General features: G+C 40.3%; 1 protein-coding gene across 1 annotated transcript in view; it reads left to right on the forward strand.

The window, feature by feature from the left end:
• Positions 1–703: 703 nt before the first annotated feature.
• Positions 704–20,645, forward strand: part of PTGFR (prostaglandin F receptor) — a 43,950-nt gene continuing 24,008 nt past the window's right edge. Inside the window, exons 1-2 of the mRNA XM_075557554.1 lie at positions 704–996; positions 2,495–3,358. Of these exons, the coding sequence (XP_075413669.1) occupies positions 2,567–3,358 (792 nt within the window). The 5' untranslated portion in view covers positions 704–996; positions 2,495–2,566. The remainder of the gene's footprint in view (positions 997–2,494; positions 3,359–20,645) is intronic.

Consider the following 20,645-nt stretch of genomic DNA (forward strand, 5'->3'; position numbering starts at 1 on the left):
TTTTATGATCCTTTTCAATTTCCAGGAATTTAGAGGCTCTTTCTAGTTTTAGAAAGGAGAAAACAATGTATTTTTGTGTGACGCTAGTTTTTCACTTAGGTCCTGGGAGTATTTACGTAAAATTACAAGAGCATACGTCAGTTTAGCTGGAAAGCAGAGGCATAGTTAATAGGTATGGATTCAAATGAAATTAGGAAAAGCAACTGTAACAATGTAACAACTGCTCCAATGTAATCCCCCTACAATGAGTTGGATATTCTTTACTGATGGGAACTAAAATAGCGTAAGATGATTTGCATAAAAGCGTTGGATGTGTGCAATTATCTGGGCAGAGCACTAGCCATTCTCTCCCCTTGGGGCTCTTATAATCACTAGAATGTTAATTGCTTAGTTCCCTGTCTCCTTCAAGAAGGCAATCACTGCTTTCCTCCGAAAGCTAGCAACAGTCCGGTCCTCTCCGAAGGTCAACTCTCTCCGTTGCCACAAAGGCCTGAAACACCTAGCTCCAAGTGCATGGAGATGCTCATGTGGTGTTTTGACCCCTCTCAGCTGGATTCTGCATTTCTCAGTTCCCAGCCTCCTAAGAGGCGACTCTTCACTGGAAAATGACTTCCTACACAACTCCCGCTTGCTGTGCCACTGCCCACATGCTGTCCTGGGGGTGGACCCAGCGTCCCAGTGGAGTGCAGCCGCTCCTGCGCGTCTGTGAGCGCCAGCAAAGGGGCGGAGAGGAGCGGCGAGAAGGAAGGGGTGGAGGTCACCCCCCTCCATCAGCGCAGGCTGTGAGCGCCTCTGGGTGCCGAGAGGCGGGCGGGAGACCCGAGAGCGCCCGGCGGGTCTGCGGCGGGACCCGCGGCAGGGGCGGAGGCCGAGCGCGGCCGGGCGCGCGGGAGTCACCTGTGGCGGCGGCGGCGGGTGGCAGCGCGCGGGATGGCGCGGCGAGACGCACGCTCCCCGGTGGGCTCCAGAGCTCCGCAGGCGGCCCGGGATTGCCAGGTACCCACGTCCCCGCGGGCGGCCCCCGCGGCGTCCCCCGGAACCCGGGGCTGCCAGCCCGCTCCCCCCTCGGGCCGCTCAGCTGGCCGCGCCATGGGGTCACTTAAACTGCGCCTGGCGAAGAGTTTGGTCCAGATTCCCCAAGCCAGGGAGACAGCTTGTAAAGACAGGAGTCCCTCGGCTGCGCCACGCTGATGGGTGGATCGGCCTCTGGAGCGAGCGGGCGGAAAGCGGTCCCCTTCTGCTGGGGGTGGCCTGGGGGCTTCCAGTGGGCGACGCGCGGGCCGCGCTGGGGCTGCCACGGGCGTTCGGCGGCCCCGGGGTGGGAAGGAAAGCGGTGCTCTGGTGTTCCAGCCAGAGCAGACTTTTTCAGCCCATTGGGAGGTTTGGGAAGGGTGTTGCAAGCAGAAGCTTGGGGCGAGGGGAGGGGGCGGGGAGGAAAAGGGGAGTTGGCAGGATGATGGGCGAAAGTCTAGCAGCGAGGAGTGAGAGGAGGCGTCTGCCCTGGGGCAGCCCGGGCCTGCTGCTCACAGTCCAGCCCCAGGAAAGGCTAGCTCCGGAATTCCCAGCCTCCCAGAGCGCTGCTGGGAAACGTCAGTGGGATTAGCACAGGCAAAGTAGCTGTGGTCCTGGGTATCTCGTGTGTGTGACTCAGATCTTTCCCCACTAGGGAAAGAGCGATGAATAACTAGCTCACATCCGATATTACTACCCTGCAGTTTTAGCTTAATTGACTGCATCCAGCCAGATGTGCGCAGAAGGCAGATGTGGACCAAGCGAGCACAGCCCCACAGCCCGCCTCCCTTGCCCAGGCAAGTCAAGAGCAAATCTTTGCGCAGGTGGTAAACTGGACCCAAACTCTTTTCTGCAGTCTTGCCCACGCCGCTGGCCTTGCGCATGCTTAGTGCTCCTAGCCTGTTGCTGGATGTGCGCTTTAGAAACCTATTCCGAAAGCCCCATTTCATATTAGGGAGCTGGCTATTGCCTCTAGTGCCCCCCAGCTCCCCCTTCCCAACGCCCTCCACAGTGTTTGGAGAAGCTTGTTACATGGGCTTGGCAAACTGGTTGCATTTAGTTACCCTCGGGAATAATCTGGCCCTTGTGGATAAAGCCCATCAGAGAAAATAGCAGAAACTTAAAAAATTCATGAGTTTTCTAAAGAGGTTTTCAGGACGTTAGAAACATTATTGGGTGTAAGCCTAATCTTATTGCTTTTCTTAAAATTGGAAAGTATTGGCAGTCGTCGGAAGGTCTTTAGGAGGTACACATTTGCACCTGGGTCCTTGAGACTAACCAGGAGATCTCGATTTGGGCAGCTTCTTTCCTTTGACAATGAAACGTGGCACCCTGGGCAGATGTGTGCTGCTTTCAGTGTGAGGCGACCTTGCTCACCATAGGCTGGAGAAATCAGATGCCCACCGCAGGGTGCTGTGGCTCTTGAGTCATAAATGTCTAGTAGTAAGGCTGTTTTCATAATTCCTCTCTCTTTTCCTTACAGACCTCTGGACTACAAGCCTGCATTGATTTGAGACGGAGATGACTTGAGCGACTGGCTTTTATCTTTCCAACAATGTCCATGAACAATTCTAAACAACCATTGTCTCCCGCTGCTGGGCTGAATGCAACCTGCCAGACTGAAAACCGACTTTCAGTATTTTTCTCAATTATCTTCATGACGGTGGGAATTTTATCAAACAGCTTGGCCATTGCCATTCTCATGAAGGCGTATCAACGATTTAGACAGAAGTCTAAGGCATCGTTTCTGCTTTTGGCTAGTGGCCTGGTGATCACAGACTTCTTTGGTCATCTTATCAATGGAGCTATCGCAGTATTTGTATATGCTTCTAATAAAGACTGGATCCGCTTTGACCAATCAAACGTGCTTTGCAGTATTTTTGGTATCTGCATGGTATTCTCTGGTCTGTGCCCACTTTTTCTGGGCAGTGTGATGGCCATTGAGCGCTGCATTGGAGTTACCAAACCCATATATCATTCTACAAAAATTACATCTAAACATGTGAAGATGATGCTGAGTGGAGTGTGCTTGTTTGCTGTCTTCATAGCTTTGCTTCCCATCCTTGGGCTTCGAGACTACACAATTCAAGCATCGCGGACCTGGTGCTTCTACAAGACAGAGCACATCCAAGACTGGGAAGATCGATTTTATCTTCTGCTCTTTTCTTTTCTGGGGCTCTTAGCCCTTGGTGTTTCCTTCTTATGCAACGCCATCACAGGGATTACACTGGTGAAAGTGAAGTATAAAAGTCAGCAGCACAGACAAGGCAGGTCTCATCATTTGGAAATGGTCATCCAGCTCCTGGCTATCATGTGTGTCTCCTGCATTTGCTGGAGCCCGTTTCTGGTAAGAGTCTGGTGTTTGAGCAGTTTTTGCTTTCTTCATTTCTTCGATTTTCAATGCAAGCTTTAGCTCATTTTTTTTTTAAAAAAGGTTGTAGTCTTGATGCTAATTGAGTTCAGTCATTTAAATGCTGGAGTTTACTCCTAGTTAACAAGTATTTCAGCACTCCGCTCTGAATTAGAATTAAGCTATTATGGACATTTATGTCTTTTTCTCCATAAGCTCCAAATAGCATGATCTATGTTGTTAAAGAGGTCTTACTCTAAGTGCTGCCTCTTGAAGCGTAACAGTTTCAACCCAATGAACATCTTTGTAATACATCGAGTGTGATTTTAGTTTCTAAAATGTGACAAGAAAATTATTAAACAGAACAGTATGAACAGCAATTCTTATTACTGTACATTGAGGTGGATTCCAGTAAGTTTGGGCCAAATGTCTCATAGACTTTTAATTTGTAAATAAAGCATATTAACGAGCTTCTTCTCCTAAAGCAGGAAGTTATGAGGTTTCAATTTGTAAAGGTAGGCATGAATAGAGATATTAATAAGTGGGAGGGAGATGAGAACTCACTGGTTCACTAACCCTGGAACAATGCAGAGGGCTCAGGGAGAGGTATGATGGATTGGCAGGAAAGCCAAGGACTCTGGAGCAGGTAGGAGAAAGGTGTTTTGAATATAAAGGACTGCTATCATACTTATTTTTAAAGTTTCTATAAGTCACTCATTTCTTTAAAATTTTTTATTGAATTAACTTTTTAAAACTAGTTTGGTATTTAGATATGGAAATTGAGCTAAAGTTAAAAACTTATGGGGAAAACCCCCAAGTCATTGATATCACCTGTCTGGTAGAAGAAAACAAACCATGGGTGATAGGTGTGACAAGCATGTCACCAGTGTTACCCTTAGTGATGAAAAGTCTATCAAAATGATATGCACAGGGGCAAAAAGAATCTGTAGGAAGCTAGTGGCAACAAAGATAATTTTCATTCTTTGTGTGCAAATAGAGAAGTTGCTTGCCACCCAGAGACAGTAATAGAGGAATATAAAGATAAGGGTGAGACACTGGTAGAGGTAAGGCAAAAGTGATAGTGATAGAATGAAAGTGCTGGTTGTCGATGTAGTTTTACTACTAGGAATCTTTGATAGAGGAATTTTAGTAAACAATTTAGATGATGCAAATGAACCCCAAATTCATGCAAGTTGCTGGTGGCAGCAGACTGTAATAAAGTCCATTTTATTTTACAAAAGACTTTCTACTTTTATGATATTTATGTACTCTATTAAGTTGTTTCTTTATTTTTTCATTTATTAAAATGAGCTTATTGAATTATTAAGTTATTTAAATACATTCCCATGCTTTTCTGAGTTGGCTTGGACATATATTCTAATCAAGGGGATGCTGGACCTGACCCTGGGGAGTCGAAATTGTAAGGCCCCATACTTGTTCATTTTGGAGCTGAAGACAAGCAGACGTCTGACTTGTGCTCAGAGAATAATCATTTTAATCAGTATAACGGACCTGTTCTGACAACGCTTATATCACTTCAATGTCCACCTTTGAAGTATTTAATTTATGTCACTTGATAAAGGATATTCCCTTGAGGTGATGATTTACATTTTTAAGTAAAATAATTTTTCAAAATAAGTAAATAAAGAATAATAATTTTTTAAGTAAAGTAAGTTTTCAAAATAAATAATGAGATGACTGAAAGTGTTTAAAGAAATAATTAAAGAAATTTTATAAATAAAGGGCATAGCTCTGAAAAACTTAAATCCATGAAACTGTGAATTAAATGAGAGAAAGCTAATCTGGGCCATTGAGGTAATTGTGTTTTTAATTTCATTTCTTCTGAGCTACTCTTAAATTTTATTTTCTGGTTGTTGATGTTGAAAACTAGGAGTTTAGAATAAATACTGTAGACCCTGGAAAGTAGCAACATTTCTGACTGTTGCCACAGATATTTTTAATTGGTATCTTTCTTTTCTGAAAGGTTGGTTTCCTTTATAGTCTCAGAAAATATGTAGGGTTTCTATGAGTTGGAATTGGGTTTTTTCTTCCCTTGACTCTTAGAATATTTATTATGATTTAGTTCAGACTCTGAACATATTTCCTAGTGCAGTTTCATTTTCATGAAACATTTTCCGTGGCCTACTTTTTATTTTGTTATGAATTATTGAAATATCTGTGATGCAGATGTATCAATATTTCTTAAACATTCATTTTCAGTGTGAAAATTCTTTCTGTGTTAGACAGATAGTAGTAGGTATCCCACAAATATTCCCTGATATATTGATACTTGAGTTCTTTTAAGCATTCTTTGCATTTCTGGTTTCTCTTGTGGAGACTTGGGTCTCCATGCCAATTTCTGACTAAAGGGTTTTTAATTTTCCAGGTCTGGGCCTAAGTGCCTCCAGGATTAAAATCATCAGACAAGTCTAAATTGAAACCTACAAAAAATTCAGACTTAAGAATAGTTAAATCACACTTGACTTTAATATCTCAGTTGGGCCATTTCTCTTGTCCATTCTGTGTTTTATCAAATTTTTTTAGATTATAAAATATTTCTGAAGCTGATATTCCAGTTTTCTTTAAATGACAACTGTCAGAACTTTCAGATCATTGTCCCACTTTATCCTGCATACCTTTGATTGACAGTATGAACATCTAGATTTATAATTTAAATTCACATTGGCACACACTATTGGACTCACTGTCATTGTCAATGCTTGCATCGGAACATGTGTCTGTGACTATACACGCAGATGTAGAGACGAGTATAGTGCAGATTATGATATCTGTGTTTTTTCACGGTGATTTGAATTAGCATTTACTAATGCAGACATCATTTATAAGTTAATTGAAATTTATCTGACAATAAAGGGAATACTTACTGAATTTTGTCAACCAAGCTTTGGACAATTCAAAGTTGAGATTATTATAACACTACTTAAATTTACTTTGTTTTAATGTCTTTTTATTTTCTCAAATGTGGGTGGAAAAAGCCCCTATTTTCAGAAATTGTGATTTAGAAATGTATAATAATAATATCAGTTTAAGAAGTATCTTGATAATTGCTTAAACATTTTAAGTATCTGCATCTTATAGTTTTAATATGATTAACTTATATAAATTCTCTTAGGTATAGTCCTAACTAAAAAAATAAAAGTACAGGAAACTACAGAAGACACTCATTAGTTTGCAATTCCACATAGCAGCAAATGATTAAAATATCTTTGAGATTAAAATAATAATTATAATATTGTTTTGTGTGTTTCCAGGTAAATTACTTGTCCTAAATAAAGAAATCTTGATAACATTCTTTCAGTACTACTTCTACATGCATGAGGAAAAGACAAACAAACAAACAAACAAAAAGTTTACCAACACTATTAAGTACTATTTCTGGAACATATAACCTTTCAGGAAAATTATTACTTCATATTTTCTTATTTCACCAGTTTGGCAGACCAATAAATACTTGTTGACTGGTTGACTGTAACTTAAGTAGTATAAATGTCAAGAGATTGATAATGATTGACCATAAGAAATATTCTGAGTTTTGTACATGAGAGTTAAGCAAATATTAAAACCAAATGCTAATATTAAAATCTGTTCCTTAAATCTGCAATTATAGACTTATGATAGTTTTAAACAGATGTCTTTTGCTAGAAAGTCATCTTTGTGGGACAAAGAGTTAATAAAAGAAGTCTAAAGAATATGAAGAAGAAAATAACTTCTCACACTGGTTAGTTTCCAGAGGAAATGTGTTCTCTTTTTTATGTAGAGTTGGAATTTGGTTTATCTAATGCTAATATTTCTAATCATGTTGTTAAACCAGCCACTAAGTGACTAGTTCTGGTCACTAAGACGTTTTACAGCTGTAGTACAAAGCATTGGATTACTAATTGGACTTGGACTGAAATTATGAATGGTATTGGCATCGTTCTACGGTAAATGATGGAGCAGTTGGCATCACGGGGCAGCTTGACCACGAGAAAAGAGTGTCATCTTTGAATGGCAACCCTTCTTGGGGTACTGCTCAGCGTACTTAAGACCTGTGTAATGGAAATCCGTGTTTGTGATCGTGTCTTAATTCCCAAAAGGATGGTTGAAGGTTATACATTTACATGCTTTGAGTTAAAATTAAATCGGAAATGTATAAACATAACTATTAAATTATTTTTTTCAATTAAAAACAAATTAACTGACTAACAACTCCCCATCAAGTTTGATGGCGTCGAATGAGATGATTCAGATGGATTGCATTTTCACAAGGAAATGGACTCTTCCACTTTCATGTCAGCTTTTGGAAAATTAGGCTTTTCAGCTTATTCTTGGATTATTGCTGATTTTAGAGACAATCTTGCCATAAGTTATTTTAACTTGTCTTCTTTGTGAGGTGGGAATTCTCTTCTGTTTGGATTAGGAAGGCACAAGTGATGTTTGAATAAAGAATATCATGGCACTCGGATTTGGACAACATGTTAATTCATCTCTACATTCACACCTTCTTCTGAGTTGCGTATTTCCGAGATGTTCAAGAGTTCCATTGGATGGGAATTAAGGCTGCTTTCATGCTTTGGTAGGGGTAGATTCAGGGGGTTGGGTCGATGACAGCAGGTGTCTGAGAAGCATTTCTGGGAGATTTGAAAGCACATTCCTATGTCCAAGCCAGCTTTTATTCCTCATAATCATGCAGCTCCCTTCCTCCCTCTTCTCCCAACCCCCCACCGTTGCTGCCTCGTTGGTTCTGATGGATAGGGCACAGCAGATCTGCCCATGGGGTTTCTAAGACTGTCATTTTCCCTGGAGCAAATCACCAGGTCCTTTTCTTCTGTGGAGATGGTGGGTATGAACCCCTGACCTTTAACCTCTGACAGTTTAACCATTTTACAAGGAGGGTTTCTTTGCACACTTCTCAAGTCACTTGAACATCACCTCTTTATACGGCCACCTATCCAGGTAATGTTTAAAAGCATCCTTTCTCTTTTCCCATCCTCTATTACCTTTCACAGCACCTAGCAGTATCCGCGGACACAGGATTCGTTTCTTTATTTAGTGGCATTAGACATTCCCAGCTAGAGTAGAAGGTAAAGGATGTCTTCTGGGAAGGGTCCTTATTTACTGTGACATCCTCAGCTCCCACTTAATGCCTGGCAGAGAGCTGAGGCCATGAAGTATTTGCTGAAGGAATATTTGTAATACGTAGAATTCTGATTTGATTGAGGAGTTATGAGAAGGGAGTATTGGTTTAACGTGAAATCCTGGAAAATTCTGGACATTCTAAAGTTGGAAAGTGGGACTAGATGTAGGAATTTTTCCAGAATTCAGAGGAATTTCGTGGTTTACCTAGGGTTGACATTATTTGATTATTGTAGTATTACAGGTATCTGTTTGCATGTTGATTTCTCCTGTACTCTTCAGTGGTGCTTGGGATTTCTTTTATTAGTTTTTACTTTGGTTTCTCTATGCATATACCATTGACTAGTAAAGTGATGAATGAAGTACTGAATGGGATGTACAGGAGAAAAGAAAGTGTTAATGTCCATTTGAACTTGTTTAGCCCCTTGATAGTAGCACTGCCACCACACGTCATTCCCCACCTGACCCTCCTAAATGTATTTGCTTTTTGTTGGTGCTACTTCTTTGGGGAAGTTGTGCCAGGGACAGGAAGGAAAAATTGAGCCAATATTTCCAGACATGGATTGTTCGTTGTCATAATATAACAGCTCTGTGGTAGTTTTTGACATTTTTCTGGATAATAAGCTTTCCTCAATGCTTGCACGGATAAATAGGGTTTAATTTTGTATTTTTCTAAGGAGAATAACACCTAGAGTGGGGCAAAGTCCCCTGGGCAAGTCTCACAGCTGTGCTCCCTTTTCTGGGGCAGTTTGTGTCCAACGTCAGGCGGATGTGGGCTTACGAAGCAGGCGTCCCCCTTCTTCACTTGAATTCCTCAAGAAATCTGCTGAGCTCTTTCTTGAAGCTTCGTTGTCGCTCAGCTTCTCCCTCTGCTTCCCTCTCTGTTGCCTTAAAAGCCCAATACACTTCCTGCTCAAGCGTCCGTCTTCTCAGCTGGTTAGGGCATTCTTCCATGAGGCCATTAGTTCATAAATTATTTAAATAGCAAATATATTGCACATAGGTTTGTGGTGATTTGATATTTTGTGCTACATCTGCTCTTGATTTAGATGATGTTGAGTTGGCCTCTTAACTCATGCTAACCCATCCATAATGGAACAACACAATGCTGCCTGGACCTGTGTCAGTTGTGGATTGGATCACTGTGCGCTACAGGGCTCTCAATTGGTGATATTGAGAAGTAGCTTGTCAGGTTTTTCTTCTTACTTTGTTTGGAAGCTTCACTAAAACCACTCCCACCTGCACTGACAGAGGGGTGGGAGGTATGCATGAAGTACATGGGATGCAATTAAACCCGGGACGATGGGAAGAGAATGCTGCCATCCGACCATCATGCTGCCTGAGCTATAGGTCATTGGAATTAAACTCAGGACATCCTATGTCTCTCTGGAAGTAAGCAGTGTAAATATGTGAGAAATTGTAACCGGGTTAAAAAGAAAAGACACTCCGAGTTTAGAAATTTGCACAAAAATCTTTATCTTTGAATCTGCATGATGGGCTGTAATAATTTGCTATTTTACATTTACTTACTCTTAGCCTTTACTCATGACTTCCTGTTTTTAAGGAAAAACACTTCTAAAAAGGTCCAAAGATATCATAGACTTAGAGACAGTACTCACAACTCATTAGTTGAATGATTCAAGTGTCAAAGACTAAAAAACACGTGGATTAAATTAATGTTCTCATGGATATAAACATCTTCTGACTTTATGTGTTTGAGGCTCTTTATTAAACCTCCAAACATTTGAAGAACAATTCAAGATGTTGATGTGCCCCAGATTTCTCAAGGTTGCCAGTTTTAACTTTTTTTTGCCGAAGAATTATCCTTATAGGATAATTACCTTTACAGGAAGGATATAAAGTAAATTCCATTTATATTTGCTTTGGAAGACATTTATAGCCACCCCCAAATTTTCCTGGTATATGAATGTCACTTACCCATATTTAGAGAGGACTTCGTTCAAAAGAAGACATTTGTCTTTTGATATTTGCCAATCTTGCCTTCCAAACTACCTATGTGCAAATTTGTCATTCTACCTGTCCTCTGCCCTGGGTGTAAGCGTGCTAGCACCATGGGAGATTTGATGCAGTTGTGGCTTTTCATGTGTTTTTTTCTATTTCTTCCAAGTCTATTGAGTCGAGTCTCCAAATAAAATTTAGACTTTGGAATGCCTAGCGTGTGGTTCTGGAGCATGATAAAGGAGAAATACACAGTTGTATTATGTGAAGGGAATTATTTAAGTTTTGTTTACACTTTTAAATCAAACTTTCCCTTTAAAATAGTGTAGTTGTTTAGAATATAGGTTTGGGCACACGAATCACAACCCCACCACCTCTGTCTGACCTGTGGCCCAAGATATTCTTAGTCAATTTGTAACATCCCTGGTACTATCAGATTAAATATTTAGGTTCCCTGAAAACAGAATGATGGACACATAGTACACACTCAATAACATAAAAATATTCAAAAAATCTTTTGCCATCCACCACCTCAGTTGAAAGTACTCATCTGTAAATAATTTAGATGTTTTCCATTTTCCCTCCATTGAGAAGGGCCAGTTGCAGGGGAGAGAAAGATTTGGAGCATATATATCCAGAAAATATTTTTGGTCATGTCCATTTTAAGAGTCAGATTATTTCTCCTTATTTCAGTGTCTCATTGGAAGGAAAGATGCTCCCTGGTAACCTTTTGCCTCTTATTCTAATAGTGATTAGAATAAGAGTTTAGAAAGAAATTCCTGTCCTGAGTCAAGTAATATGAACTCTAAAAACCCACGAGGAAAGCAACACTAATGTATATATAAATCCTAGAGATAGTAAAATGTACAGATAAGCAGCCATTTAATATTTGGAAGAGACTTCATTGGGCTGCTAACCACCAGGCAGCAGTTCAAACCTACCAGCCTCTCCGCAGGCGCACGCTGCGGCTGCCTCGCCTGTAAAGGTGGACCGCCTCTGCGAGGGTCACTGCGAGCCTGAATGCACTCCACGGGAGAGGGACATGTAGGTTGATGAATGATATCAAATAATAAACTGTCATAGATTAAACAGTAAGAGTTTTAAAATTTTTACATACAACAGAGGTAGAAGAAAAATAAAAAACTTAAGAATGAAAACTTAGTTTTATACTTTTAAAAATGATAGCTACAGTGACTAAAGGTGTAGATGAGGAATAAATTTCTAGTGGAGAAGGAAAGCATTCCAAAATGATTTAGGTTTATTTAAAAGTGAAGAAAAACAAGTGAATTGTTGAGAATATTAATAATAGAAATGGATAAATGTATCTTAAATCACTTATGCTTTTATGTACGCATTCTTTGGTTCATGCTTTCAACTGAAATTTGTTATGCAAAAGACCCGGTGTCTCTCCAGTGGTGTGTCAAAGGCAGGCACAGACGTGACCTGTGTAAATGCCGTTTGACCAACTGTAAGCATCACACTTCCTAGCTCCTTCACATTATCCACGATCTTTTTCACTATCTTCTCCAATCCATACTGCTCATGTGATTTTCCTCTTGCTTTTAAATTGGGAGTATCAAATTATTTTATGCTCAATATTCTTTAAAGTTACTTATGTGAAAGCAACTTGAAAAAGTTCATGAGAACATAGAATGAAAAGATAATGGAATTTTTGCACCAAGTGTCTGAAGCCCCGTTCCTAGGTGTCCACCTAAACACCTTCGGCGCATCTACTATTGGATTGGGAAGGAGTATTTCTTCATTTCACATACTTCTATAAAGGAAAAATCTGAAATCGATCTTTTCTTTCCTTTATATTGGTCGCTTGCCAGACTACTGTAGGTATTTAGGGCTCGGTGTAGGGTGGATATACTTGCATTGCTTATTTTTTAAACTAAAGGCTTATTATTTTAATTCTTAGACTGATGCCTACTTCATTGATCTATTCTTCTAAATAATTACCTCTTCCTCTACCATATTGATCATCTCATTGCTTTCTATCAAAAGGTCTATTTACTAACATTGCTTAGTCAAATCGGATTTTCTGTTTTTGTTGCATTTCCTGGTATTTTTGAAATTTGATAATAACATTTGCCTTTTTGTGTACCTTCCAACCACATGGTTTTGCTGAAAAAATTTTCCTTATGAGGGTTAGGGTTAGGGTAAAAAAAGAAAAAAATTCTCTATGTATATTTTTGCAGTCCAAATTACCTCATGGGCTGCCCTCATTCTCACTCATCTTCATTCTCTGGGGGAGTGGGTATCAAACAAGTCTTATGAATCATTATGTGCTTCTACTGAACTGAGCATATCTATTTGTAGTATACTTTCTAGGCCGGTGACATGGCGAGTTGCTAACTACAAGATCAGTAGTTTGAAAAGTTTAGAAAAGAAAGACGATACATTCAAAATGTTCCTCAAAGACTTAAAGCCTCAGGTCACTGTGAGTCACAACTGACTTGACGGTGATGAGGTTGAATGTTTGGGTTTTTTATTTTCATAGACTTCCATAAAATATTTTATGACTGACAATTTTAATATTTCTCTCATCTATTCTCTCTGAACAAATAAAATCATTAACATTGCTTAGTTTAAATATCCCATGACGTCTTTGCAGATTTTCATATTTCTTAAAATATTATAGAAAGTCTCATGAGGGGTGATTATTTTCTCTGCTGAAGACAGCTAAGGCCGACTGTTTCGGTTCAGGGCAAATAAAGAATTACTCTGTCCACCGTGACAGAAACAAACCAAACCAAAGTCGAGCCCTTTTGGTGCATGGCATTTAGAGGCCATCTTTGCCTTTGCCGCGCATCTTCTGGAAGTCCACTGCTGGCTGATCTATGGAAATAGATGCCGAGACCCGCCTGTTCATAGGGCTCCTGGCTTGCTGAGGAGGCTGCTGGAGGCTTAGGAGTAATTTCCATTGTGTGTTATTGACCGTCTTCTATTTGCCCACTTTGGGTCTGTCTGTATAATGTCATAATACAAAGCCATTCAGTCAATTTAGATAGTTTAAAGATTTATTTGGCTTTCCACATGGTTGATCTAGCAAACTATTTTATGTTGCACTGTAAAGGTAAATGAAAAACATCTTTTGCCGACCTCAAAGTCCTTGCCTTTAATGTCTCTATTGAGTTTGAAGGGATATTAAGGTACAACCCCAGTGTTGGTGCCCCTTTTTTTTGTGCACCATCTGCATGGTTCTTGGCTCATTTTATATGGTTCCCAAACTTAAAATTATTTCAGGTAGTTACTTATCTGCTAAATAGTTTAAAGAAACAAGCACCAATCAGTTAAAAGTCAAGCGTCACAAACTTTTCTGAACAATGCTGTTTTGGTTTGAATTGTGTAGCCCCCAAACAAGTGTTGTAATTTCTAAAGCTATGCCTGTGGTTATGATATCATTTGGAAAAGGATTGTCTTTTTATGGTAATTCCATTAGATTAGAATAGAGCGTGGCTCAAGTCCATCTCTTTTGAGATAAAAAAGATACCAAACTCATGTAAGAGAGAGATGATGGTGGAAGAAGGGAGATTCAAAGCCACATGAAGTTGGTTCAAGGAGGCCCCCTGAATTCAGACTTCCCACATTCTAAGCTGTGAGTAATGCGTTTACTGTGCAGACTCATAGCAAACCCCCTGTGGGTTTCTGAGGCCAGAACAGTTTACAGGAGGAGAAAGCCTGGTTTTCCTCCCTCCAGAGCTGCTGGTGGTTTCGAATTGACAACCATGCGAATTGCTGCCCAGTGCATAATCACTACAGGGCTTCCTCTGTCACAGTAGACATGCATTAACATGACAAATTTCTCTGTAGATCCTGATACTTAGCAAAGTAATAGCATCCAATAAGTCCCGAGTAAATTTGTTTAAAAAGGCTACCCCAAAAGTTATTAAAAAATACTGTTAGCATTTGTTCTCCATTCTGCAGCATGGATCCCATCTCTAATCTTCCCCTTTTTCTTGTCCCAACTTCAATGAGTCTTAAGTTAGTCAATTACATTAAACACATCAAATGCAGCCTCTCGAGTCCTTGGTGGAGAAGTGGTTATGTATTGGGCTGTGATTCGCAAGGTCAGCAGTTTGAAACTACTGGCGGCTCTGCGGAAGAAAGATGGGGCTTTCTATTCCCACTAACAGCTACCGTCTCAGAAACTCATAGGGGCAGTTCTACCCTGCGCCAGAGGGTCACTATGAGCCAGCATCAGCTAGATGGCAGTGAGTGTTTTATGTTTTATTGGCATTGAATTTTTTAACTTTTGAAAAGTATTTTTCTCTTATCTTCAGTCATTAGAAGGTTAAAGTTCTACGCGGGGGAGCTAAGTCATTGCTGTGTGTCTTATGGGGAACGGTCAGAGTTTAATTAAAACCAGAAGGCCCCAAGAGGAGCCAGTTTCAGAATTTTGATGACAACACAACAAACACTTTATCTTGGAAATGTGTTGCGTTCTCACTGAACAGACTGTGTCTCCCAAGTGTGTTACAGGATCTGATGCCTTTGCTCTCAAGACAGTATTAGTTTTGACGCTCCCTGTTCTGCTTGCAGCTGGAGCGCGCCTCATTCTTGGTTTATAAAAAGAACCAGCTGTCCAGACTTAGTGAGAATTACCTATTTTAAAAGAATTAATTCAAGTGACCACTACGGGATGTGCTTACATCTGGAACTACAAATGTATCTACTCAGCTCCACTTTTCTTCATGTCTTCCATGTACCAGACTCTGTTTTCGGTGTTTTGACTACAGTATACTAGACAGACAGTAGATTTGCTCTCAAGGAGGTTAGGCTCTGTTGGGAGTGGATCTGGGAGTTAGTTGCAGAGCGCTGGGATCTATTTGGAGAATGACAGACAATAATAAACCAATGAGCAGGACAATTTCAAATAGTGACAAACGCTGGGACTGAAGCTGGGGATTGGGCTATTTAGGTTGGGTGGTCAAGGAATTCCTCAGGGTAAATTTAGCTCTGGATGTCATGGGGAGATATGAGGGCGGGGTAATCCAGGCAGAGGGAGAATTTAGGGAGAATTTAGAGACTATTAGCTGATACAGTTAATGCATATGTGAATATGGTAGGAGAGGCCAGATTGACTAGGATGCTGTAGGCCCTAGTGAAATTGGATTAAAACTCAATTGGAAGCTTTGGGAGAGTTTTATATATATATATATATATATATATATATATATATATATATATATATATATATATATATATATATATATATATTACTGTGGTGAAACCTTTGAGAGTCAGAAAGTGGTGTACTTTACATGCTTTCTGCCTTTGATAGGGTTCAGTCTTACCACTTTTGCTACTGTTCATTTTAGTGAAAAGTATTTGAGTTTTCCTTCTGTGACAGTTTCTTCCTTTCACCGGTTCTAGATTTCACAGGTTTTACCGTGTTTTATTCATGACGTAAAATGATGAAGTTGGCTGCTAGGAGAGACTGCATTGTAATGGAGTAGGCGTGCAGCAGAATGTTTTCTTGAAATTGTATTTGATGCATAAGTAAATAGATAAGTGATTTTCCTAGAATTTCTGTTGGCAAAAGGAACAGAGTAAATCATTACTAAGTCCATATTAATTTTTCATTGTAACAAAAGGAATACTTTAAGGCTTGAAATACAACTTGTAGTTGGAGGCAAAAATTAAAAAGGATATATTTAATTGTTCCATTGTCAGATAAGTGTTAGGCTGTTAATGGCAAGTTTCAGTCCACAGACACCAGCCACACTGCTGGCGTACAGCTCCCAACCACATATGTGAGTCGAGTCCACAGTGGAATTTTGTTGTTTTAAAAAATCTATTCTATTTCATTAATAAGTTCACTATTGTTGAATTGGTTAAAATGATTAGTTAGTGATATTAATATTTTTCTATAGGTTTATCTGAGCCCCTCAGGGAAATATATGGTAATTTGCTTCCATAAATATTATTGTTTTTGTTAGATGTCGAGTCAGCTCCAACTCAAAGAGATGCCGTGTGATTGAAACACTCCCCAGTTCTGGGCCATGCTCACAATTGCTCTGGTGTTTGAGACCACTGTTATGGCCACCGTGTCAGCCCATCTCTTAAGGATCTTCCTCTTTTTCACAAACCTCATACTTTACCTGAAGAGCCCTGGTGTCAGAGCGTGTGCACGTTGGATAGCAGCAGGCAATGCAGGCAGTTCAAAACTCCCAGTGGCTCCTCGGGAGAAAGCCCAGGTTTCCTATTCCCATAGAGTCAGTGTCTGGGCAACTCGCAGGGGAAGTTCTGTCCTATCCGAGTGAGTTTCTTTCCGTCAGCATTGACTCGATGCTGGTAAGCTTGGTTTGAACTTTAGCAAGCACGGTGTCCTTTAATCAGGGATTGATCTCGCCAGAGAACATGACTAAAGCACACGAGGCAGAGTCTCTTCACCCTTGCCTCTCAGGAACATTCTAGTTGACTTCCCCCAAGACAGATTAGTTCATCCTTCCAGCAGCCCGTGGCACTTTCAATATTCTCTCCAGCACCACAAGTCAAAAGTGTCAATTCCTCTTCAGTCTTCATTATGCCATCTAACTTCTACATGCATGCAAGGCATTAGAAAAAATGCCACGTCCTGGTGCAGGTGCACCTTCGTCCTAACAGCAACACGCTTATTTTCAATACTCTACCGAAGGCCTGTGCAGCACAGTTCCCCAGGCCAATGCATTGTTTGAGCTCTTGAGTCCTGCTTCCCATGAGCATTCATTGTGGATCCAAGCAAGGTGAAATCTTGCCAACTTCAATCTTTTCTCATTTATTGTGATGTTACTGATGAGTCCAGTGTGAGGAGTTAGGTCTTCTTTCCACAAGTTGTAACCCATACTTAAATCCACAACCCTTGATTTCATCCTTTGCATCAGCAAGTGTTTCAAGTCCTCCTCACTTTCGACAGGCAAAGTTGTCTCTCTGCATATAGAAGGTTGTTAATAAAGCTTGCTCAATCTTGGTGCTGCAGTCTTCTTCGCGGAATCCAGCCTCTCTCATTATCTTCTCAGCACACAGATTGAGTCAGTACGGTGAGAGGATACAATGCTGGCACACACCTTTCCTGGTTGTAAGCCATGTGGTATGTCCCTGGAGCCCTACTGGCTACTCACTGGCTGCTGTCCGAAAGACCAGAAATTGGAAGCCACCAGCTGCTCCTTGCAAAAAAGACTGGGTTTTCCACTCTGATGAAAGAGTTACAGTCTAGGAGACTCTAGAGGGTTCTACCCTGTCCAATAGGTTCACTATGAGTCAGCATTAGCTTTGTGGCTGTGAATTTTATTTAGTCCCTTGGGTGACCCTACTGGAATTTCAAATTCCAGTGACAGCTTCCAGCATCATAACAACACATAAATCACCACAGTGTGACAAACGGACAGACAAGTAGTGGCAAGTTCCCTAGTCCACTTTGATCTCTATTTCTAATTAAGCGCATTTCTCTCGTATTTTGTGGCTTGTGGTGTTTGAATGCGCTATCGACCTGTTCTTGGGCAAATTGCTCGAAGCTCTCTCTGAGCCTTAGTTGTTGTTGTCTTTCCTTCTAACAGTTTTATTGGCATATAATTTAGATATCATACAATTCAATAGTTCAATCCCCTCAGGAAGTGTTAGACAATTATCTCCTCAGTCAGTGTTAGAGCAAAATCTCCATTCTTGTACTCATCGTTCCTGGCTCCCAAGCCCCCCACCACGTCCCCTGTTATACCCTTAAAGAACCATTAATCCAATTACTGTCGCTTTAGATTTACCTATTCTAGATTTCATGTACACAAAAACATTAAAAACAAGTAAACCAAAAACTAACAATAATGACAAAGTAATACAGGTAAAAACCTCCATGGAAAAGAAAGCAAAAAAGATTAGAAACTAGAACGAATTTAAATGGACCATAAGGATCATCAAATGATAGGGTGCTAAGTTTAATCTAACCGCATCTGCAACAATCTCCTTTCCAATGCCCTCTGCAGGTTCGCCAGGCCATGCCCATCCCCGTTCCATGGTAGAGGGGATTTACTGGGGGCTTAGTTCACATATATTTCCCTTTCACTTAAAAAAAATGGAAACAGCTTTAGGACGGGTTTAAAAGGAGATCAAATGATAAGACATTACATTTTGACCTACCTATGTCTGCCTTAACTGACTTTATAATGCTCTCTGTCAGATAACACGGCTGTTCACACCCCTCCCCTGTGATAGGAGGAGATTCACTACAGGCTAAATCCATGTATGGACCTGCTCATCGATTCTGGGCCTTCAGTGTCATCCGTGGCTTCCTGGAAACGATTCTGTCTTTTAAGCTCTGTTGTCATTCTGTCTTTTAGATTTGGATGTTACAATTTACAATCCTTGGATCACACAGGCTGGTGTCTTTCTTCCATGTGGACTTTGTTAACACCTCACTTAGATGGCTGCTTGTACGAAAACTAGCCTTTAAGATGCCAGATGCTATTCTTTCTGATAGCCAGGCACAATCTAAATTCTTCACTATGCTTTGTATAGAATGTATATGTTCAGAGATCTTTTCATGAGGGACATGTCACAAGAATGAACTCTCCTTCCATTGGCCTAGAATTAAGTGAAAGCTCAAAATCCTTTCATGCGTCTATGGCTTATATATGTCTGCAGTTCACCGTCATTGTCATTGCATGGTAGAGACCACTTTCTCCCTGGTCACCACTGCCACTGCCATCAAGTCAATGTTGACTTCTGGAGACCCTGGAAGGTGGGCCAGGACGGTTCCTCTGCGGGTCTCAGTTTTACCTTCTGTAAAATATGGATCATAATGCACGTTATGCCAAATATTAATTAAGATATGAATTTTCATGTGATACCTGGTAGTGATTCCATAAAAAGACATATTATCTTATTGTTACTATTATGGCCATTGTACCTTTTGGTATTCTACTAGAGCTCAATGATGATTTGGGAAATATTCATGGGTGTCTCCTCATAGGTATTTGCACATGTGCTACATGGATATATAAACATGATTAAAATGGGAACCTAATCTCAATGGAATTTATAGTTTATTTGGGGAGGCAAGGATTGAAGTGACCATTATAAAAGAGCCCCGTGAACTAGTGCCCATGGCTTTCCAAAGAGCAACTTACAGAGAAACTTCATCTTTGTTTAGTTTGTGCCAAGAACTCAGGATAGGCAGTTCTTGACCAGAGCCCTTTTGCGCTCAAGTTCATTGATGTCTGATGGTTTCTGTGTTTGGTGGGGTAGCTTCCTCACTGCCAATCACAAGAGAGGATTTTCTACAAATGCAATTCTTGTCTTTACATTTAATTGTTGACTCAGAAGGTTTCTTTTTTCCTTTCCTTTGTGTATTATATTACCTCATGTTTTCCTCACACTGCTTTCTGTCCAGAAACTTGTAGTAAATGGCATTTTAGAAGAAAGTCATTTCTTTTCATGATGTGGTTCTTACTATGGCTGTGTTTAATAAGGTCAGTTCTTCTTGAAGATGCCAACCAGATACCATTACCTTTTGGAATTTTGGAGTTTTTTTTCAGTTCACGGGTAGAAGCATTTTTGAATCTTGTATCTTTGGCTCGTGAACTCAACTAGAGAACTCTGAAAAAGGCTATTTCAGCCCATCTGTTTATTAAATTACTTATCTGAATGAAAAGACTAATTTCTTGTTGATTACAAATGTTGATCTTCTACTATTTACTTCTGGGAAAAGCCATGTTATTTTAAGTGAGGACATTTTTGTGGTATTTGCAGAGCCTCCTAAGAATACAATGTCTTTTGTACAACCACAGAAGAGGGATTGGCTTTCTGCTTTTGCAAATGATACCACAATACTTGGTAGTTAAGTGGAAAATAATTTATAACTAGCGAGAGGGCAATGTAATTGAAACGAAAATTTTACAGAGAAGAACTTTCCTGTACTTTTGCCAATAATCACACAGTGCAGACAGTGCTGAGGCTTTTGGTGGTCATTTTCAGGCTTGCACTTGGGATTAATTAGATCTTTATTAATGATACGAGAGAATTTTTAATGCCTTAGGTAACAAACCAGGGTACATGGAGAAATGATGGAAGTTGTGAAAGATTTCATCTTGCTTGAATTCACCATCAATGCCATGGAAGCAGCAATCAAGAGGTTAAACAAGGAATTACATTGAGTCAATCTCCTACACCATACCTCTGTAAAGTGTTGGAAAGCAAGGTTGTTACTTTGAAG

The sequence above is a fragment of the Tenrec ecaudatus genome, chromosome 1 (genome assembly GCF_050624435.1).
Source record: "Tenrec ecaudatus isolate mTenEca1 chromosome 1, mTenEca1.hap1, whole genome shotgun sequence".
Classification (NCBI taxonomy): Eukaryota; Metazoa; Chordata; class Mammalia; order Afrosoricida; family Tenrecidae; genus Tenrec; species Tenrec ecaudatus.